Raw genomic sequence first — 20833 nt, forward strand, 5'->3', positions numbered from 1 at the left:
TGGGTAGCTCAGTTGGTGAAGCGTCCGACTTCAGGCCGGGTCACCGTCTTGCGATCTGTGGGTTCGAGCCCCGCGTCGGGCTCTGTGCCGATAGCTCGGAGCCTGGAGCCTGCTTCACATTCCGGGTCACCCTCCCTCTCTCAAAAACAATTTACACATTGAAAAAAAAAAAAAAATCAGCTCTTCACTCAAACTAGCCACACGTCTTCCAATACTCAGTAGTCAAAGGACATTTCTATCACTGCACAAAGTTCTACCGGACAGCGCTATGGGAGATCTGACAGGAGGAGGAAGTCAGTCCTTCACAAATCAGAACACAGCAGCAGTTCAACCAAAAGGTCTCCCAAAATGTTTATTACTGAACCAACCTACAGGAGCAGAAGAAGCATCATAACAGAGAAAAGTCAATTTCCTGATAAAACAGATCTACTGGTCAGGCAGCAGGGAGGTGATGGAATAGAAACGTATGACTTTCAGGCGGCATAAACGTGTGCCATCTCGTGTTCGAACCCTTACAGACCCAGCTTCGTTCTTCTCCAATGCCGCCTCTTGGAGTTGTATCTGCACAGAAGGAAACTGCGGGTTACAAAGGCAGTCTGACTTCAACAGGCTCCCAGTTTGCCTTCCCTTAACACGTTTGGAGCTCTTTGGAGAGTAAAAAGTGACTTGCTGGATGTGTTTAAGAACTGGTCACATCAAATTTTTGCCTCTCCAAAGGATTCCAGGCCAAGAAAACACACTGGTTCTTGAGACTGGACCGGTGGGGAAGTTCTTTCCCCTGCCAAGAGTACGCACACCTACTTGTGATTCAACATCCCTGGGGAGACCCAGACATCTTTATTTTCGAACCTCCCGTCTTTCAAAACATCAAAACAGCATCTGCAGAATCTTTCCAATAGATTAACACCCCCAATCATTTCAGTATCAAAGCAAGTGACGTGCAGAGTGAAAGCTCCTCAGAATTGTCCATGTCAATCTGTCCTGATTTTACCCTTAGAGAGGCAAAATCAAAAATGATCAACACTGTTTTTCTTTCAGCAGGATAATGTCAGTACTTCCACAAAACGAAGCACTGTAATTGCAACCTGCTTTAACACACTTAAAAGTTGCAAGGCAGCTGAGGGAAGAGAAAAATCCTACAATTGTGCCAGTTTCTCTGGGCCAAGTGTATACTCTGAAATATACATTTCTTTCACTCCTCACAATAACCCGTAACAGCAGGCCCCACCACCAGGTGGGGATAGGACAGAGAAACTGATGTTCATGTCAATCCACTAAAAAAAGGGCTTTACTATGGATGTCCAATGTTCTCAACGGAACTGCAGCAAGCTTATAGAAGGGCTGACCTGCCCAAGTAACCACTTTGCCAAGAGGCTCAATGCTCTTTTCTCAGTGTTGTATGAGGGCAGCGCCTGGGTGGCTCAGTTGGTTAAGTGACTCTTGATTTTGGCTCAGGTCATGATCTTCCGGTTCCTGAGTTCAAGCCCCACATCGGGCTCCACACTGACAGTGTCGAACCTGCTTGGGATTCCCTCTCTCCCTCTCTCTCTGCACTGAGGGCATGGAGCCTGCTTTGCCTGTTAGCCTAGATGACCCCAGAGGCCTTCTGTCAAAATTCTAGCAATTCCACCTTTTTTCCAAAACCATCAATTCAACTACTTCTGCAGTAGAGGGCAATCTTCCAATCTTTTAGAAAAGATAAACACCTCAAAGATGGACTAGGCGAGCAACAAGACAGCCTTCCACTTTACGTTCTGGCTCAGACTAAAGACAACAGGAAATTAAATATTGGAGTGTCTGCCCTTAATCCCAGAGGTGGGCTGGGTTTCTGCCCAGAAACACAGAGGAAGCACATTAAAACAAAACAACAACCCCACAAAAGACGCAGGTGATTACAGGGCGGGGTGTGTGTGTGTGGGGGTCCTTACCTGATTTTATTACCAGTTTTCATCCGAATCCACTGGGGAATGGGACGATTCTGCTTTTGTTTCTTGGCCAGGAATCGCTTGATCCTGAAAGTCTTGTGAGAAGACTGGGAAGAAAAGGTAACCAATTAAAATTTTTTCAAAATATTTTATTTATTTTTGAGAGAGGCAGAGCATGAGCATGGCAGGGGGAGACAGAAAGAGAGACACAGAATCTGAAGCAGGCTCCAGGTTCCGAGCTGTCAGCACAGAGCCTGATGCGGGGCTCAAACTCATATGAACGGCGAGATCATGACCTGAGCCAAAGTCAAGTCAGACACTTAACCGACTGAGCCACCCAGGCGCCCCAAAAAGGTAATCAATTTAGACAGCAACACCAGAGCTTGCTCAAAAGATTCAAAGTCAGGAACTCCCTCAATCCACAAACATTTGAATGCTTTATCTATACCAAAAACAACCTTCTCAATGCTAAACCCATCCATCACGCCCTTTGTGCTGCTTCTTACAATTTCTAGAGGCAGATATATAATTCCCACTGTTCAAATAAAAATCACCAAGAGTCAGAAAAGTAAGTAACCTACCCCAAATCAGAGTATTAATGTGCAGACCTGGGATTCAAGCTCAGGTCATCTATGCTCCAAGGCTAGGGTGCCTTCCACTCTTCCCTGCTGTCACCCAGGACCCAGAGGACCACTGGGGATGGCTGAGGAACTTGGTTTTCACAAAAGAACACAAGCTTTTTTTAAAAAAATTTTTTTATTGTTTATTATTATTTTTGAGAGAGAGACAGAGAACAAGCAGGGAAGGGGCAGAGAGAGAGGGAGACACAGAATCGGAAGCAGGCTCCAGGCTCCCAGCTCTCAGCACAGAGCCCGACATGGGGCTCGAACTCACAGACCACGAGATCATGACCTGAGCTGTAGCTGGCCGCCCAACCCACTGAGTTATCCAGGGGCCCCAAGGACACAAGCTTTTGGTCACCCAGAACAATCTGTCACTTGCAAGCCAACTAGTCTCAGTGCACTATGTACAACAGGTACCTAATTTCAAGGGTCATGCCAAGAGTAATTAAAATATACACAAAGTCCTCGACCGTCAATAAATCTATTCTAACCCACTGACCATTTTGGTATTAATTCTAACTGTACTTAACACATAATTTTCAAGGATGACTTTCCCAATTTCTCATTGCGTTTTTGGCTTTAAGTACTTGGGTCATCTAAGTCCAACCCCAACCACCCCCCCCCTTCAGAATGCAGAACAATCTGGAAATGGCAGGAGTGGTAGTCTCGAGTCCGGCCAACGTGGTCCAACACACCCTTGCATAATAACAGGGGTCATTACAAAGAAGGCAAGGACTACACTCCTCTCTCCCAGCTCACGGTAGCAGTTGTAAATTTTCTGTCAACTAAAACAACCAGTTACCAATCCTCTCTCTCCACACGTAGAAGCAGAAGGCAATTTTATGTTCTAAGAAACCTATCACAGGTTAAAATCCACGACCATAATTGTCCTCAGTTGGCATTTTAGGTTGAACGCCCTAATGGCATATAGATTCACACTAGAGCACCCCTTCTTCCAGGTGCTTCCACGGGGGAGATACTTAAATCCTCGAACAAAGAATTAAAAGTCCTGTAAGCGCCTAGTTTGGTATGCAGCCGGCAGCCAACTTAAAAAGTTTCCTTAAGCCAGCTGACCACATTCCCTTCTCGATGCCTGGCACGTCCCACGTGCCCCAAGGTCGGGCCACGGTTTCTGGAGTGGATCCCCCCGACTTCTCTCTCTGTCCCAGAATCACAGTTCGCTCCAGAAGGGCGAAGGGCAGGGGGAACCCCTGCTAGCCTGGGCAGCGGCCTGGAGCACAAAGCGCCCCCCCCCCCCACCTTAGGTTCTCCGTCACTTGCTAGTTTCCCGCCAGGCCTGTAGCTGGAGCCGTGGCCAAACTCGGCCTTCTCTAGAAAAAGCCTTTAAAAGGCCCCAGCACCTCGATACAGCGTACGGTGCCTGCGAGATCGCGGAAGCCTCAAGTCTCGCGAAAGCACCCCGGGGCCGATGGTTACGGATAAACTTACCATGGCGAGAAACGACCAGCGGCGCACGCAAGGATGGCGAAGAAGGAAAAGAAGGAAGCGGGCGGAAGGACGTATTTAGAAGACGTTGCCGGAGGCGGAGCTTGGAAGCTGCTGCCATTGGCCGATGGCCGTCTCTGGCCGCCCGTTCTGCCTCAGCCCCGCACGCGTGCGCGTGCGCGCTCTCGTGGGAACTCGGCAAATCGCGCTTGTCCGTGCGAAATGGAATTCGTTTTACGCCACTTCCGTAAGTGGGGCCCTCGGGAGCAGGGCACCCTGCTTCGTGGGTGAGCCGCACAGGCCGTGGTAAAAGCCGAAGTGGTAGCCCTTCCGAGGGCAGAAAGAGCAGAGTGGGCGGGGCTAACTCCAAGGGCGGGTGGGGGATACGTCACGTCCGAGTGCAAGGGACTTCGGTCCTGGGTTTAGGAAGCGGAGCGCCGAGGGTTAACCTCCGCCGGGGTGGCCTGGCGGTGCGCATCTCGGTCTTATCTCGACCTCTAGCATGGTTTCGAGCTGGCTGGGCCGTGCTGGACGGGAAGGGATGGTGATGTTGGAGAAAGCAAGGGAGGGTGGCGAGGGCTGCACTGGGTGGGTCCGGGAGGTCTAGGCAAGAGGTTGCTGCTAATCAAGGTCTAAGCTGAGAAATTTCGAGATAACCTTTTCCTTGGCTGCTAGGAATCCCAGACGGACTTTTAGCCCGCTTTGCAAAATGCATAGGAATTAATGACATGCGTTTTGGATGTTGATGATCCCCGATTCCATGTTTTTCTTCTCCACATTTAAAAACAAACTTTTGGGGGCGCCTGGGTGGCTCAGTCGGTTGAGCGTCCGACTTCAGCTCAGGTCATGATCTCACAGTCCTTGAGTTCGAGCCCCGCGTCAGGCTCCGTGCTGACAGCTCAGAGCCTGGAGCCTGCTTCGGATTCTGTGTCTCCCTCTCTCTCTGCCCCTCCCCTACTCACGCTCTGTGTCTTTCTGTCTCAAAAATAAATTAAAAAAAAAAAACATTAAAAAAAATAAAAACAAACTTTTGGGACGCCTGGGTGGCTCAGTCGGATGACTGTCACACTCTTAATTTAGCCTCAGGTCCTGATCCCGAGGTCGTGGGATTGAGCCCCACTTGGGCTGTGCGCTGAGTATGGAACCTGCTTAAGATTCCTTCTGCCCCCTCCCCGCTGCTTGTGCGCTCTCTGTGTCTCTCTAAAATGAAAATAAAAACAAAATCCTCTGTGTATCTTTGCAGTCACTTCAGGCCGTTTTGCACCAGAAGATTAAGGTAAGGGTTTTTAACCTGGGGTCCACAAATGGTCCATTTATAGAGTTCACAGTATACATGAACTTGGATGGGAAAAAAAAATCACAACTTGTTTTTATCAAACTGTCTGAAATTTAGCACTTTCTTTACAAAGGTAGGCAACATACTATAGTCGCGTCAACAGTACCTATGACTTTGTCACCAGTAGAAATCAAAGATGGTTTCATGTCACATTGCATTTGATGCAGATGTCTTGAAATACCATTTACACATTCATCACTTGTTTGGAATTATAGGACAGTTGGCCTTTCAACAACGTGGACTTGAACTGCCTGGGTCCACTTATATGTGGATTTTTTTTGATGGATACAGTACTATAAATATTTTCTTTGGTGATTTTCTTAATAAACTTTTCTCTAGCATACTTTATCATAAGGATATAGTATATAATACATATAACATATGGAGTATGTGTAAATCAACAGTTTGTGTTATCAGTAAGGCTTCTGGTCAGCAGTAGGCTATTAAGTTTTTGGGGAGTCAAAAGTTACACGTAGATTTTACACTACATAGGTCAGCACCCCTAACTCCTGCGTTGTTCAAGGGTAAACTATAGTTATTGGCCCATAAGTAGAACTGTGTTAAGAAGCCTATATGTCCGGGGCACTTGGGTGGCTCAGTCGGTTAAGCACTGACTCTTGACCTTGGCTCAGGGTGGGATTGAGCCCCGCATCAGGCTCTGCACTGACATTGCGGAGCCTGCCTGGGATTCTCTCTCTCTCTCTCTCTCTCTCTCTCTCTCTCTCTCTCTTTCTTCCCCTTCCCTGCTCATTCTCTCTCTCTCTCTCTCTCTCTCCTTCTTTCAAAATAAATAGATAAACTTTAGGGGCACCTGGGTGGCCCAGTCGGTTAAGCATCCGACTTCAGCTCAGGTCATGATCTCACAGTTTGTGAGTTCAAGCCCTGTGTCGGGCTAAGGGCTGACAGCATAGAGCCTGGAGTCTGCTTTGAGTTCTGTGTCTCCCTCTCTCTCTCTGTCCCTCCCCACCGCGCGCGCGTGTGTGTGTGTGTGTGTGTGCATGTGCATGCTCTCTCTCAAAAATAAACATTAAAAAAATTTTTTAATAAAATTATTAAAAAATGGGGAGCCTGGGTGACTCAAGTCACTTAAGCATCCAACTCTTGATTTTGGCTCAGGTCATGATCTCGGGGTTCGTGGGATCTAGTCCTGAGTCGGGCTCTGTGCAGACAATGGGGAGCCTGCTTGGGATTCCCTCACTTGCTCTCTCTCTGCCCTTACGCCGATGGTTCTCTCTCTCTCTCTCTCTCTCTCTCTCTCTCAATAAATAAATAAATAAACAAACAAACAATTAAAAAGAAGCTCATATGTTATTACAGCACACATTTCTTTTAGAAAATATTTTGATAACTATTACAGTGTAGTTGCTTTTCTTTGTAATCCTATGTACTCTGTCTTATGCATTTAAAAACATTCTGAAAATAAACTTCATCTGACTGCCAAAGGACTCCACAGCACAGAAATAGTTAGGAATCCCTATATTGGAGTACAGTGACAGATGGTAGAACAAACTAGGTGGGAGAGAATTTGGAAATAGTCTGGGCAAGAAACTGGCCCGGGGAGGCCTGGCTGGCTCAGTCCGTAGAGCATGTGACTCTTGATCTTGGGGTTGTGAGTTCAAGCCCCAACATTGGGTGTAGAGATTACTTAAAAATGAAATCTTAAAAAAAGAAATGGCCCAAAGTAAAGTAGTCCCCGGGGGTGTTGAATAAGAAGAAATAAAATCAAGAGATGATTGTGACATTAACAGGACTTGGTCCAGGTTTCTGTCTTGAGCAACTGGATGCTGGTGGCTTAGGTCTAGAGAGGAAATACACAAACAATAGGAAGTTTGAGCCAAATTTAATAACCATTTTTTAATTTTTTTAATTTTTTTAATTTTTTTTTAACATTTTTATTTATTTTTGAGACAGAGAGAGACAGAGCATGAATGGGGGAGGGGCAGAGAGAGAGGGAGACACAGAATCGGAAACAGGCTCCAGGCTCCGAGCCATCAGCCCAGAGCCCGACGCGGGGCTCGAACTCACGGACCGCGAGATCGTGACCTGGCTGAAGTCGGACGCTTAACCGACTGAGCCACCCAGGTGCCCCTAATAACCATTTTTTAAAATGTTTATTTATTTTGGGGCACCTGGGTGGCTCGGTTGGGCGACCGATTTCAGCTTAGGTCATGATCTTGAGGTCTGTGGGTTCAAGTCCTGCATCAGGCTCTGTGCTGGCAGCTCAGAGCCTGGAGCCTGCTTCATATTCTCTCTCTCTCTCTCTCTCTCTCTCTCTCTCTGCCCCTCTCCCATTCATGCTCTCTCTCAAAATAAATAAACATTTTATTTTGAGAGAGTGCACACACACACACACACACACACACACACACATATGAGAGGAGGGGAGGGGCAGAGAGAAGGATAGAGAGAATCCCAAGCAGGCTCCAAGTTCAGCGGGGAGCCCACTGCAGGGCAGGGATAGATCTCACGGACTGTGAGATCATGCCCTGAGCCGAAATCAAGAGTCAGCCACTTAATCGACTGAGCCACCCAGGTGCCCCTAATAACCATTTTTTTAACAGCAAAACTTTGGTTACTTTAATCCCATCCAGTTTTTAAATTCAGACCCTCATCCAGATAATTTTATGTTTAACTGAAGTGAGACCTCAGGCTTCTTAACCTGGATTTTTATTATTTATTTGAGAGCCAGTATTTTGTTTTTGGTGGCCCAGAGGAGCAGCAAATAAGCCTTTAGTTGCTGAATCACCATCATTATCATCATTATAGCTACCGTTTACCCTAGGTTGAGGGTGCGATTGACAGGTGCTGAGAGCTTACACAAATCTTTTTTTTTTTTTTTTTTTTTTTTTTGCCTCTTTAAACTGCTTTATTAACTTCACAATGTATGATGAGCATCTTGCTGTACAATAGGGTAAAACTCCCCTGCTGACACAATCCTACAGATTGGGTCAAAATATAACATTCAGTTAGAAGCTGGTAACAGGAGACCCACAAGAGACATGGAACACCAAAAGGTTTATAACAAAGGTACATTGAGAACATGTAAGTTGAGGAAGCAGGTATGTCTTCCTGTTAACTTCAGGGAAAACAAGATTCAAGATATGAGGCAAAACTCATCCTGATGGTCACGGCCGCAGGGTCAAGTGCTAACCGTCCTCAGACCATGACCGGATTGCTTTTCCCTCAGCTGTCTCACCTCCTCCCCAATCCTTTCCATATTCTCTCTCTTTTTTTTAAGTTTATTTATTTATTTTGACAGAGACAGTGGGGCACCTGGGTGGCTCAATTGGTTAAGCATCGGGCTCTTGATTTCAGCTTAGGTTATGATCTCACAGTTTGTGAGTTCAAGGCCCACATTGGGCTCTGCGCCGACAGTGTGGAGCCTGCTTGGGATTCTGTCTCTCCCTCTCTCTCTCTCTCTGCCCCTTCTCCACTCGCTCACTCTCTTTCTCTCAAAATAAATAAACTGGGGTGCCAGAGAGAGAGAGGGAGACAGAGAATCCGAAGCAGGCTCTGCACTGTCAGCACAGAGCCCAAGGCAGCGCTCGAACCCAGAAAACCGGGAGATCATGACCTCAGCCGAAACCAAGAGTCCCACACTTAACCGACCGAGCCACCCAGGCGCCCCGCCATATTCTCTTCTGTCACCCTTGCCTGTGGCTCTGCAAGCCTCCATCGTGCCCCACCTAGACTGCAGCATGGGCTGCCGAACGTGGAATCACCTGCAGTTTCCTCTAGGCACACGATATATACCAGCTTCCAAAGGGAGAGTCAAGGACTCTCCTTTATTGGCAACTTGCTCCATTGCATCCTTTTGTTTTATTTTCTTGGTTGGCATTTTCCATGTTGAGATTTTTTTTTTTTTACTGCTTGCTCCTCTTTGGATGCCACAGCTCCTGGGCATATCCTTGCGGTCTCCTGCCCATCCCGATTCTCCCGGGGAGTGTGCCATCGCCACTCAGACCTGCCCACCTGCTCCCCCTCCGCCTCCTACTCTTTGGGGCTGCCCCTGGCCTGCACACCCACAGGGCCACAGGGGGCAGGTACCGAGAGGGGTCAACCATCTTTTAAATTCTTAACAGCTTTAGAGCGCAATCTTTGTTCTAGCTGGTTTTGATTCTTCCTCGCACGCTACCCCTTCTGAGTTTCTTTTGCTGATTCTTCCTTACCTCAATTCCTTTTTAACATTGGAGAGCCCCGAGGTTCGGTTTTGGACCTCCTCTTTTTTTTTTTTTTAATTTTTTTCTTAAGTTTATTTATTTACTTTGAGAGAGACAGCAAGAGGAGGGGAAGGGTAGAGAAGAGAGGGAGACAGAATCCCAAGCAGGCTCCGAGCTATCAGCACAGAGCCCCCTGTGGGGCTCGAACTCACAAACCCGTGAGATCGTGACCTGAGCTGAAACCAAGAGTCGGATACCTAACCAACTGAGCCACCCAGGCGCCCTTGGACCTCTTCTCTTTTCTATATACACTCCCTCCTTTGGCGATTTCATCCAATATCATAGCTCTAAATACTCTCTTGGGTGATGACACCCAAACATGTATCTCCAGCCTGGACCTCTCCTGAGCTCCGATCACCTTCTCGGCATCCACTTGGATGTCTCATAGATGCCTTAAACTTAGTACGTCTCCAACAGAACTCCTGACTTTTTCACCCCTAACTGGCTCACTCAAAGTCCTCCCCATCACCGCAAATGGCACTCCATTCTTCTGCCGCTTCGGCCAAAATCTATCTTCCACCCGTCCCTTTCGCATCCCGCATCTGGTTTGTCAGCAAATCTGGTCCGCTTGACTTTGACATTTATCCAGAATCCGAGGACTTCTCATCACCTCTACCCGGGTCCGAGCCACCCTCTCTCACCTAGATTAATTTAAGGCTCCTCGCTGCTCTGCCCGCTTGCTGGCTTCCCTACAGCAGCCAGAGCGACCCTTTCAAGACCTCAGGCAGATCATGGCGCTCCTCCGCTCAGCGCGCTCCAATGGCTCCCCATCCCTCTCCTCATAAAAGAAAGTACGGGGGCACTTGGGTGGCGCAGTCGGTTAAGCATCCAACGCTTGATCTGAGCTCAGGTCATGGTCTCGCAGTTCATGAGATCAAACCCTGCGTTGGGCTGTGCGCTGATGGCACTGGGCCTGCTTGGGATTCTGTCTCTCCTTCTCTCTGCCCCACCCTTGCCCTCTCTCTCTCTCTCTCTCTCTCTCTCAAAAAAAAAAAATACAAAAAAAAAAAAAAAAAAAAAAAAAGAAAGCAAGCACAGGAATTTGCAGTGGCCTCAAAGGCCCTACCCAGTTGGTCGGACATTAGTTCTCTCACCCAGCCTCGTGCTGTCCTCCCTCTCACTTACTTTGCTAAAGCCTCACTGACCTCCTTGCTCTTCCTTAAACACGTCAGACACAGTTCCCTTCATGGCCTTACACCAGGTGTTCTCCCGCCCTGGGACTCCATTCCCCCAGGTACCCCACGGCTGCTTTCCACACCTCCTGCAAGTCAGGGCTCAAATGTCTCCACTCACGAGAGACCATTCATTCCCCAACGCTCCGGATCCCCATTCCCCGCTTTTCATGATAACACTTATCACCATCTAGTATGTCACAGCACGTATTTCTTTATCGTCCTAATTCCACATAAGCTCAATGAGGGCAGGGAGATTTTTTTTTTTTTAACTCTTTATTTTGAAAGACTCAGGGATTCACAAGAACGCACAAAAATCTACAGAGAGATCCTGTGCACCCTTCACTCAGCCTCTAGCATTATCGTCTTGCATTGCTATAATATCAAAACCAGGAAATTGACATTGGAACAATCCAAAGAGCTTAGATGTCACTCGCTAGATGTGCACTCATCTGTGTGTGTGCAGTTCTATAGCTTTATCACATGTGTAACTTCGCGCGCGCGCGCGTGTGTGTGTGTGTGTGTGTGTGTAGTTCTATATAGCTTTATCACATGTGTAACTTCATGGACCTACCGCCGCAGTAAAATCTAGAACCGTACCATTACCACAAGCCTCCACAAGGGCAGGGTTTTTTGGTCGCATCTCTTCCCTCCTGTCCCCCCCGCACCAAGAACGAAGCCTGACACGGAGTAGGCCGGGGTACCTGTCGAACCGAAAAGGCCCCAAGTGCAGTGCTGACAGACTCTGAAGCCAGGGCCAGCTGAGTTTGGACACCCACCAGTGCAACGTACTAGCTACATGACGTTGGATACGTAACTCGGCATGTCTGTGCCTCAGTTCCCTCTTCTGTAAAATGGGGGTAAATAATATTGCTTAACTCGCAGCGCCGCGGTGAGGATTCAGAGTCGCTGGTAACACGTTACGCGCACAGTGAGGCCTGAGTTAATGTCTACCTGGCACATAATAGCCCCCGAGCTCAGTGAACAGCAGACATTATTACTTTCATTCCCTTGTATGGTAACAGGGCAGAGAGTGCTAGGAAGCAAATAAACTGTTACAAGAAGATTGAAGGGGAGGGGCGCCTGGGTGGCTCAGTCGATTGGGTGTCCGACTTCGGCTCAGGGCGTGATCTCACGGTTTGTGAGTTCAAGCCCCGCGTCGGGCTCTGTGCTGACAGCTCGGGGCCTGGAGCTGCTTTGGATTCTGTGTCTCCCTCTCCGTCCACCCCTCCCCTGCTCACGCTTTGTCTCTGTCTCTCAGATAAAAATAAACATGTGGAAGCCCTAACCCCAGTATTTCACAACATGACTCTTTGGAGGCAGGGCCTTTATGGTGGTGATTAACTTAAAACGAGGCTTGCTGGTGTGGGCCCTAAAGCAATCTGACTGGTGTCCTTTGGGATACACCAAGAGACACCAGAGACCCTCAAAGGCCATGTGAGAACACGATGGAAGCTGGCCGGCCAACTGCAAACCAATCAGAGGCCTCAGGAGATTTAGAAAAAAATTGTTTAGTTTATTTATTTTGAGAGAGGGCTAGCGTGAGCGGGGGAGGGGTAGAGAGAGGGAGAGACAAGAATCCCAAGCAGGGTCCGCCCTGTCAGTGCAGAGCCCCCCTCGGGGCGTCAGCTCGCAAACTGTGAGATCAGGACCTGAGCGGAAAACCAAGAAGAGTTGGACGCTTAACCGACTGAGCCCCCCCCCCCCCCCAGGTGCCCCAGAGAGGCCTCAGGAGACACCAAACCCGCCGATGCCCTGATCATCGTGACCTTGGACTTCTAGCCTCCGGAACTGTGACAAATTTCTGTCGTTTGAGCCACCCAGTCTGGCATTCTGTTACGGCAGCCCTGGCAGACTAATACGGGTGGGATCAGGACATGGGGAGACGGGGAGGAGGGCTTTCCAGCCAGAAGGAGCCGCACGCCGCCAGCCACAAGAGACAAGAGTCGAGGTGCGGTACATTCTGACTGGGCGGAGCCAGATTTGCCGGAGGCACATTTCAGGGACCAGAATGCCACCGAGCTGGGTCCCACGGGTGTCCGAAAGGACAGGGGCTGTGAAGAGGCTCCGGGATTGGCCATCATGGTGCTCCTTGGTGCCCGTGAAAGTCGGGCAGTATAGATGGGACGTGAGGAAGGTGGCAAGAAGGGAATAGAGTGGGTGAGTGGTGAGGTGGGGCAGGCCTTGAAGGGAGGAGATGCTCTGAGGACATTTGGGTGTGAAGGGAAGGAGACAAAGAAGGGCCGCGCGAGAGAGTGGTGAGCTCAAGAGTTGGTGGGTTTTGGTAGATCATGGAGAAGAAGGTGGGAAGAAGAGAGTAACAATGCACGGAGATGCAGGTATAGTGGACAGTGTGGGGGGCTCGGCGGGCATGCGGGGGCAGGCCGAAGGGCATCAGGAGAGGAGCTTCCCTGGACAAGAAAGACACGAAGAGAGAATGTTTTTTGTGAATTTAGTTCTTTTTTTTTAATGCTTATTTATTTATTTATTTTATTTTATTTTATTTTATTTTATTTTTGGGACAGAGAGAGACAGAGCATGAACGGGGGAGGGTCAGAGAGAGAGGGAGACACAGAATCGGAAACAGGCTCCAGGCTCTGAGCCATCAGCCCAGAGCCTGACGCGGGGCTCGAACTCACGGACCGCGAGATCGTGACCTGGCTGAAGTCGGACGCTTAACCGACTGCGCCACCCAGGGGCCCCTATGCTTATTTATTTCTGAGAGAGACAGAGACAGAATGCGAGTGGGTTAGGGGCAGAGAGAGAGGGAGACATAGAATCAGAAGCAGGCTCCGGGCCCCAAGCTGTCAGCACAGAGCCCGACGCGGGGCTCGAACTCCTGAGCTGTGAAATCGTGACCTGAGCCGAAGTCGGAAGCTCAACCGACTGAGCCACCCAGGCGCCCCTAGTTTTTAAATTATGTAAATATTTTATGTGGCTCCCTCCTATCTAACCCTACATTTCCTGTCCTAGGCGTTTCCCCGACGGAAAGGGGAACAAATGTGCCTGCAGAGGTAGGTACTAGATTGCTTGTAGCAGAATTATTTATGAGAGCCCCAAGCTGGAAACTGTCCTAATCTATCGCCACGTGAGCAGATGCACCGCGTGTTTCCCAAGGGCGGCAATACAGCAGCAGTTCTCAAAGTGTGAACTTTGAGGAAGTTCAAAGGGGAAGGTCATTTAGACCCTTTCAGAGGGTCTGCGAGGTCAACATGACTTTTTTTTTTTTTTTTAATTTTTTTAACGTTTATTTATTTTTGAGACAGAGGCAGAGCATGAATGGGGGGAGGGTCAGAGACAGAGGGAGACACAGAATCTGAAGCAGGCTCCAGGCTCTGAGCTGTCAGCACAGAGCCCGACGCGGGGCTGGAACTCACGAACCGCGAGATCATGACCTGAGCCAGAGTCAGACGCTTAACTGACTGAGCCACCCAGGTGCCCCTCAACATGACTTTTCTAATAATACAAAGACATCACTTGCTTCTTTTACTCTCGTGCTCTCATGAGCGTAGTGTGGAGTTTTCAAGAGGCTATGTAACTAGAATGACCTCCTTGCTCTGATAGACAATAGAATGTGTGCTTGTGTGTTTTTTATATTCCTGTTTTAGGGCACCTGGGTGGCTCAGTCATTAAGCATCTGACTTCAGCTCAGGTCACGATCTCACAGTTCGTAAGTTCAAGTCCCACATCTGCTGAGCTCGAGCCCAACTTTGGGTGAGTGCGAGGCCCTCATCACGTTGGGTGAGCCCTGCTTCTCTCTCTCTCTCCCTCTCTCTGCCCCTCCTGGGATTCTGTCTCTCTCTCTCTGCCCCTTGCTCACTTGTGCCCTCTCTCTCTCTCTCTCTAAAAAAAAATTCCTGTTTTACTTTCTAATACAGTATATATCTATCTACATACACAGAGGTCCATGAGGTAAGTGGTCTTAAGGAGGCTTAAGACCAAAACATTTGCAAACTGCTCCTATCCAGCAGTGGAAATAAACAAACTACGACAAAACCACCATGGCAAGGATGATCTCATCAACATCCACAAAAATGTGGTACAAACGAAGCCAGACAAGAGCACGCTTTCTGTGTGATTCCATTTACGTAAAGACCAAAACCAGGAGAACGGAATCTGTGCCATGTGAAGTCAGGACAGTGGCTATCTTTGGGGGCAGGGGACGCTGATCATACTCTTTTTCTGGATCTGGGTGCTGTTTGTATGGGTGTGTTCACTTTGTGAAAATGCATCTAGCTGTACCCTTCGGGATTACACGGTTTTCTGCATGGGTGTTATATTTCGGCGTAAAGTTAAAAACACATTTATATGGGTCTACAGACAAAACTATGAATGAGGGGCACCTGGGTGGCTCGGTCGGTTGAACGTCCAACTTCGGCTCAGGTCATGATCTCACCGTTGGGGAGTTTGAGCCCCCCGCCCCCTCCCGACTCCCTAGGCTACGTTTACCCCATAGGTAATTTCCATTGTGTCTTTGGGAAATATCTGAATATTTTCACTTTCATGTCATTTCAGATATTCATATATTTGTTCGAATAACCCCCACCCCTGCCTTCCTAGGACAAAAGCAGCCTGGTAGGTAGGAGAGAGAGCCAGTGAGGGGGGAGAGAAGGAGATGGGCGGGGCGCACAGCAGGTGGGTTGGAGTGGGGTGGGGGACTGGGGCTCACCAGCCCTCTGCAGGGAGTAACGCGGTGGAGGAAGCGAATAAAGCCGAAGGCCGGCACCGGCACCGTGTGCTGTAGTGGGATCCAGGGCACTGTCCTTGGCGGCAGGGCGTGGCCCACGTGCTGGGAGGGATGCGTGGGATGCTGGGAGTGCCCCCAGCCCGGGCAGTGGAAGGCCACGGAAAGGCCTTCAGAGAAGGGGCTGCTCGAGGGCAATCCTGATGAAGGAATAGGACGGGGCAGAGAAGGAGACGGAGGGAGGGCTTTCCAGGAAGAGGGAACTCTGTGTGTGCAAAGGGGCAGAGACCCCGAGCAGGTGTCCCGGGCTTCCCGGGGCAGGCCCGGGAGTCTGAGCTTCATCCTGGAGGCCAGCAATCTGCAACTTCTTGAGGAGGATAATTCTGCATTTTTAAAAGGCATGGTCTATAGAGATCCACCCTTGACTCTTCTTCTCTTACCCCTCTGTTCTAATCTGCCAGCAAGCCCTGTTCGTGCTCTCCTCAACATCTAGAACAACATCTTCAACAGCTCTCTTCTCCAGCTAGAATCCACGCGCCCCCGCGGCCCCCAGCCTGGCCCAAGATACCACCATCCCCCACCTGAGTCATGACAAAAGCCTCCTAACGCTTCTGCCTTCTTTTGACCTTACCCCCTCCAGTCACTTCTCGGTACAGCAGCCAGAGTGATGCTGGTTTTGTTTTTTTGAGTAGTTTCTTTATTTTGACAGAGACTGTACCGAGTGGGGGAGGAGCAGAGAGCGAGGGAGAGAGAGAGAGAGAGAGAGAGAGAGAGAGGGAAAGAGAGAGAATCCCAAGCAGACTCTGCGCTGCCAGCAGAGAGAGCCCGATGCCTGGCTCAAACCCACGAAGCCGTGAGATCAGGACTGGGCGTGAAGCTGAAATCAAGAGTCAGACGCTTGACCGACTGAGCCACCCAGGCGCCCCTCCAATCAGGTTTTCACCTGTTCTGAAGATCACTCGTGACTTCTCTGTTGCCAAATCCTAGGTTAATGTCTCTGGTATGGTCTGATTTGACCCATCAGCAACATTTGTCTGAGTTGACTCCTCCTTGAAATACTCGGTTCGCTTGGCTCCCAGGACAGTACGCTTGCTTGGTTTTCTTCCTCGTTCAGACCCTCTTTTTCTGGTTCGTTGTCGCGTGTCTAAATGCCTCAGGGCTCCAGACTTCACTCCTTGAATCTCTTCTCTTCCATCTATACTTACTCCCGTGGTGATCTTAATCCCATGGCTTCACATGTCTGAAACTGATAGCCCCCTGCACCACCGCATACACGCACGCGCGCGCGCACACACACACACACACACACACACACACACTTTTTCCTGCAGTTTTCTCCATCTCAATCCTTTCCTCATCCTCCCGGGTGCTTAGACAATCTTTGCCTCTCTCACGCCCCACACTTGGTCGGTCAGCAAATTCTTTGGGCTCTACCTACAAAATATGCTCAGAATGTGATCACTTCTGACTACTTCTGCTGCTGCCATCCTGGTCCAGGCAACTGTCATTTCTCTACTAGATTACTGCGACAGCTTAAGGTCTCTTTGCCCTTCTTTCCTCTGTTTTGGTCTGTTTTCAACACAGCAGCCAGAGTGATCCTTTTATTTTAAAATAGTAAGTCAGATTATATCACACCTCTGCTCAAAACTGTGTGGTGGTTCCTATAACATCTGGAAGAAAAGCCCAAGTCCTAACTATGACCTGTAAGATCTTGCCCCTGTGAGCTCTCTGACTTCACTCCATCCGTTTTGGCTGCCCCCCGCCTTGCTCACTCTACCCCAGCCATTATGGGGCCTCTTTGCCATTCCTGAGCAGGCCAGGCATGCTCCTGCCCCAGGGCCTTTTCACATGCTTTTTCTTTTGGAGGCTTCTACCTCGTGTCCTTCTCAAGTCTACTCAGAAGCCACCTTCTCATTTAGGACTTTCAACCCCCAACTGTGAACATCATATTACCTTTCCCTGATGTATTATTTCTGTCAGGCACCTGTCACTTTTTTTTTTAAAGAAACTGTAATTTTTTTTAAGTTTGAGAGAGAGCGTGTGAGCAAGTGGGGGAGGGGCAGAGAAGAGAGAGAGAGGGGCAGAGAGAGAGAGACGGAGGAGAGAGAATCCCAGGCCAGGCTCTGCACTGACAGTGCGGAGCCTGATGCAGGGCTCAAGCTCAAAGTCACGAACTGTGAGATCATGACCTGAGCCAAAATCAAGAGTCAGATGCTTAACCGACTGAGACACCCAGGCACCCCCACTTGTCACTTACTTTTTTTTTTTTTAATGTTTATTTTTGAGAAAGAGAGACACTGAGTGTGAGCGGGGGAAGGGACAGAGAGAGAGGGAGACACAGGATCCGTAGCGGGCTCCAGGCTCTGAGCCGTCAGCACAGAGCCCGACGCGGGGCTCAAACTCACGAACTGTGAGATCATGACCTGAGCCGAAGTCCGACGCTCAACCGACTGAGCCACCCACGTGCCCCAGCAGAGTTTCTGTACACCAACAAAAGGCTACAAAACTCCTATTAACCTTTCTCCTGTGGAATTAAAGATAGCATCTGTGAATACCACAGAGAGTTAGATTTTCATTTACGAGCAGAGTTAAGTTACTACCTCAGGACTACCTTGTGTATGCGTGCTGGGGAAAGGGGGGTGTGGTTCCCGATTCCGAGGGCATGAATGCCCAAAGCCACCCATTTGTCACTGCCCTGGAGATACCTATTCCCACTGCCCTCACCCCTTCAATTTTTCCTGCCTACTTCCCTTAGTATCACTTCTCTCCACCAGAGCAGCAAACTCCCAATGGCTGTAAATATCATGAGGGCAGGGACCTTGTTCACTGCCATCATCTTGGTGGCAAGCCCGTAGGTGTTCAATGAACGTTTAGATGTGTGAGCTGTCTCCATCCCGTCGTTATTTCCAAACAAACGAAACCTTTGTCGGAAGTAGGCGAAAGTGGAATGGGTGCTTACTTTTCTCTTCTTGCAGCAGTTTGTTTTCACGAGGAACATGAAATTATGAGTTAGGAGGAAGTGTCCTCGCCTCCTTCCTCCTGACACGAGAGCAGGGGGGCCAACTAGAGAAAGCGAGGTGCGCTGTGGAAAAGGAAGTCAAGATGGATTTGAAAAGCAGATTATTGGCAGGAGGGAGGGCCCTCCTGTCGTCTCACCTGTTGATCTGGTTTAGGGGTTTTCTCCAGCAACACTCGGCAGCCGTGCTCTGGTCATTGCTAGCTGTTTCCTCCTACCACTGGACCGTGGTCTCTCAAGGACAAGGACTCGAGTCCTTGACCCCCGGGGCCCGGCACACAGTCAGTGATTAGTAAATGTTGGCAAAAATGACTACGTATGTGAAGAAATTTAAGGGGCGTAGGGAAGTGTGGTTTACCAAGTTGGACTGGCAAGGCAAGTGGAACAAAAGAGGGAGGTGCTGATGTGAAAACAGCCTCCAGAGGCCTGGCGACCGGCCCCAGGCTGGGTCAGGAGGCAAGCGATGGGACTCAGGACTGATGGCCGATGGCCGCGGAGCATCGCTCCTCCTAAAGCCAGCTGTACCACTGCCGCCCCGTTTTCACCTGCTTTGTCAGGAAACCTGCACTATTGATGTTCACTCCCCCCTGGGTCTTCATCCTCTTTCTCGGGGCTTTCCTTGTGGCTTCTAAACATGCTTTAGGAGTTCTCATATTTAAAATAATCCTCCAGGGGCGCCTGGGTGGCGCAGTCGGTTAAGCGTCCGACTTCAGCCAGGTCACGATCTCGCGGTCCGTGAGTTCGAGCCCCGCGTCAGGCTCTGGGCTGATGGCTCGGAGCCTGGAGCCTGTTTCCGATTCTGTGTCTCCCTCTCTCTCTGCCCCTCCCCCGTTCATGCTCTGTCTCTCTCTGTCCCAAAAAAAAAAAAAAAAAAAAAAAAAAAAAAATCCTCCATTGGGGCGCCTGGGTGACTCAGGCGGTTAAGCGTCCGACTCTTGATCCCAGCTTAGGTCTGGACCCCAGGGTTGTGAGCTCAAGCCCTGCGGTGGGCTCCACGCTGGGCATCAGAGCCTACTTAAAAATAATAATAATAAAATAAGATAACCCTTCATCCACACCATTTACCCATCTCCATTTTTTCACTGCCAAACTTCCCTCTATGCGGTTTCCATTCTCAACCTAGTCTGGCTTCCGTTCCCTGTAATTCCAGGTCATCAGTGATTCGTGGGTCACTGAATCCCGTGGCCTTTTTTCAGGCATCACGCTTGACCTTCCAGCAGCATCCAACCCTAATGGCCACTTCCCTCTCCTTCTTCACTCTTTTCTCTTGGGTTAGGTAATACCAGGGTCTTCTGGTTTTTCACCTACTCTCTGGCTACTCCTTTTCTGTCTTTGTAGATATTTTTAATGTTTATTTTCTACTTGTGTGAGAGAGAGCACGGGGGAGGGGCAGAGATTGGCGAGGGGCACAGGGAACCCCAAGCAGGCTCTGCACTGACAGCAGAGAGCCCAACGCGGGGCCCGAACTCACAAACTGTGAGATCCTGGCCTGAGCCGAAGTTCGACGCTCAACCGAGTGAGCCACCCACGCCCCATGTAGATACTTTTTTTTTCCTTAAACATTTTTTTAATGTTTGTTTATTTTTGGGAGCGAGCCGGGGAGGAGCAGAGAGCGAGGGAGACACAGAATCCGAAGCAGGCTCCAGGCTCCGAGCTGTCAGCACAGAGCCCGAAGCGGGGCTCGAACCCACAAACCGTGAGATCATGACCTGAACCGAAGTCGGATGCTTTCCTGACTGAGCCACCCAGGCGCCCCATGTAGATACTTTTCCTTCCCTGTCACCTTCGCGTTCTTCAAGGCTGGGCCCTAGGTCCGCTTGTTCTTTCTTTACTGTCTCACCCTAAGTGACTAAATCTAGACCCATGGCTTCAGCGATCACCTAAAAACAGATGAATTCCGGGGCCCCCGGGTGGCTCAGTCGGTTAAGCGTCCGACTTCAGCTCAGGTCACGATCTCGCGGTCCGTGGGTTCGAGCCCCACGTCGGGCTCTGTGCTGACCGCTCAGAGCGTGGAGCCTGTTTCGGATTCTGTGTCTCCCTCTTTCTCTGACCCTCCCCTGTTCATGCTCTCTGTCTCAAAAATAAATAAATGTTAAAAAAAATAATTAAAAAAAAAAAAAACAAATGAATTCCAAACCTGTATCTCCAGCCCAAATCTCTTCTCTGAGCTCCAAGGTCCATTTATCCAGCTGCCCCCATCTCTATTTCCTACACGCCACTCACCCCTCACTATAACATGGTTTCTGCCCCCATCAGTTCACCGGTGACCTCAATACCGCCAAGCGCAACGAGCACCTTTCTTGACTTCCATCACCGCCACGCGGCACGGAACAGCGGCAGCCACTCTCTCTGACGGTCTCCCTGCCCGTATTTGGGTGCTGTCTCCCAGTTGAGGAGCATTCCCTTCCGGG

General features: G+C 49.5%; 1 protein-coding gene and 1 non-coding gene across 2 annotated transcripts; both read right to left on the bottom strand.

Moving 5' to 3' along the window:
- Positions 1-348: 348 nt before the first annotated feature.
- Positions 349-4104, bottom strand: RPL39 (ribosomal protein L39). The gene is made up of 3 exons (XM_049644804.1): positions 3998-4104; positions 1929-2032; positions 349-561 (listed from the first exon to the last, which is right to left on the bottom strand). Exons 1-3 carry the CDS (start codon positions 3998-4000, stop codon positions 513-515), a joined length of 156 nt encoding a protein of 51 aa, XP_049500761.1. The 5' UTR covers positions 4001-4104; the 3' UTR covers positions 349-512.
- Positions 961-1092, bottom strand: LOC125932467 (small nucleolar RNA SNORA69). Its single transcript, XR_007460628.1, has one exon. It is a non-coding gene; the product is annotated as a small nucleolar RNA SNORA69 (small nucleolar RNA).
- Positions 4105-20833: the final 16729 nt, after the last annotated feature.

The sequence above is a fragment of the Panthera uncia genome, chromosome X, assembly GCF_023721935.1.
Source record: "Panthera uncia isolate 11264 chromosome X, Puncia_PCG_1.0, whole genome shotgun sequence".
Classification (NCBI taxonomy): Eukaryota; Metazoa; Chordata; class Mammalia; order Carnivora; family Felidae; genus Panthera; species Panthera uncia.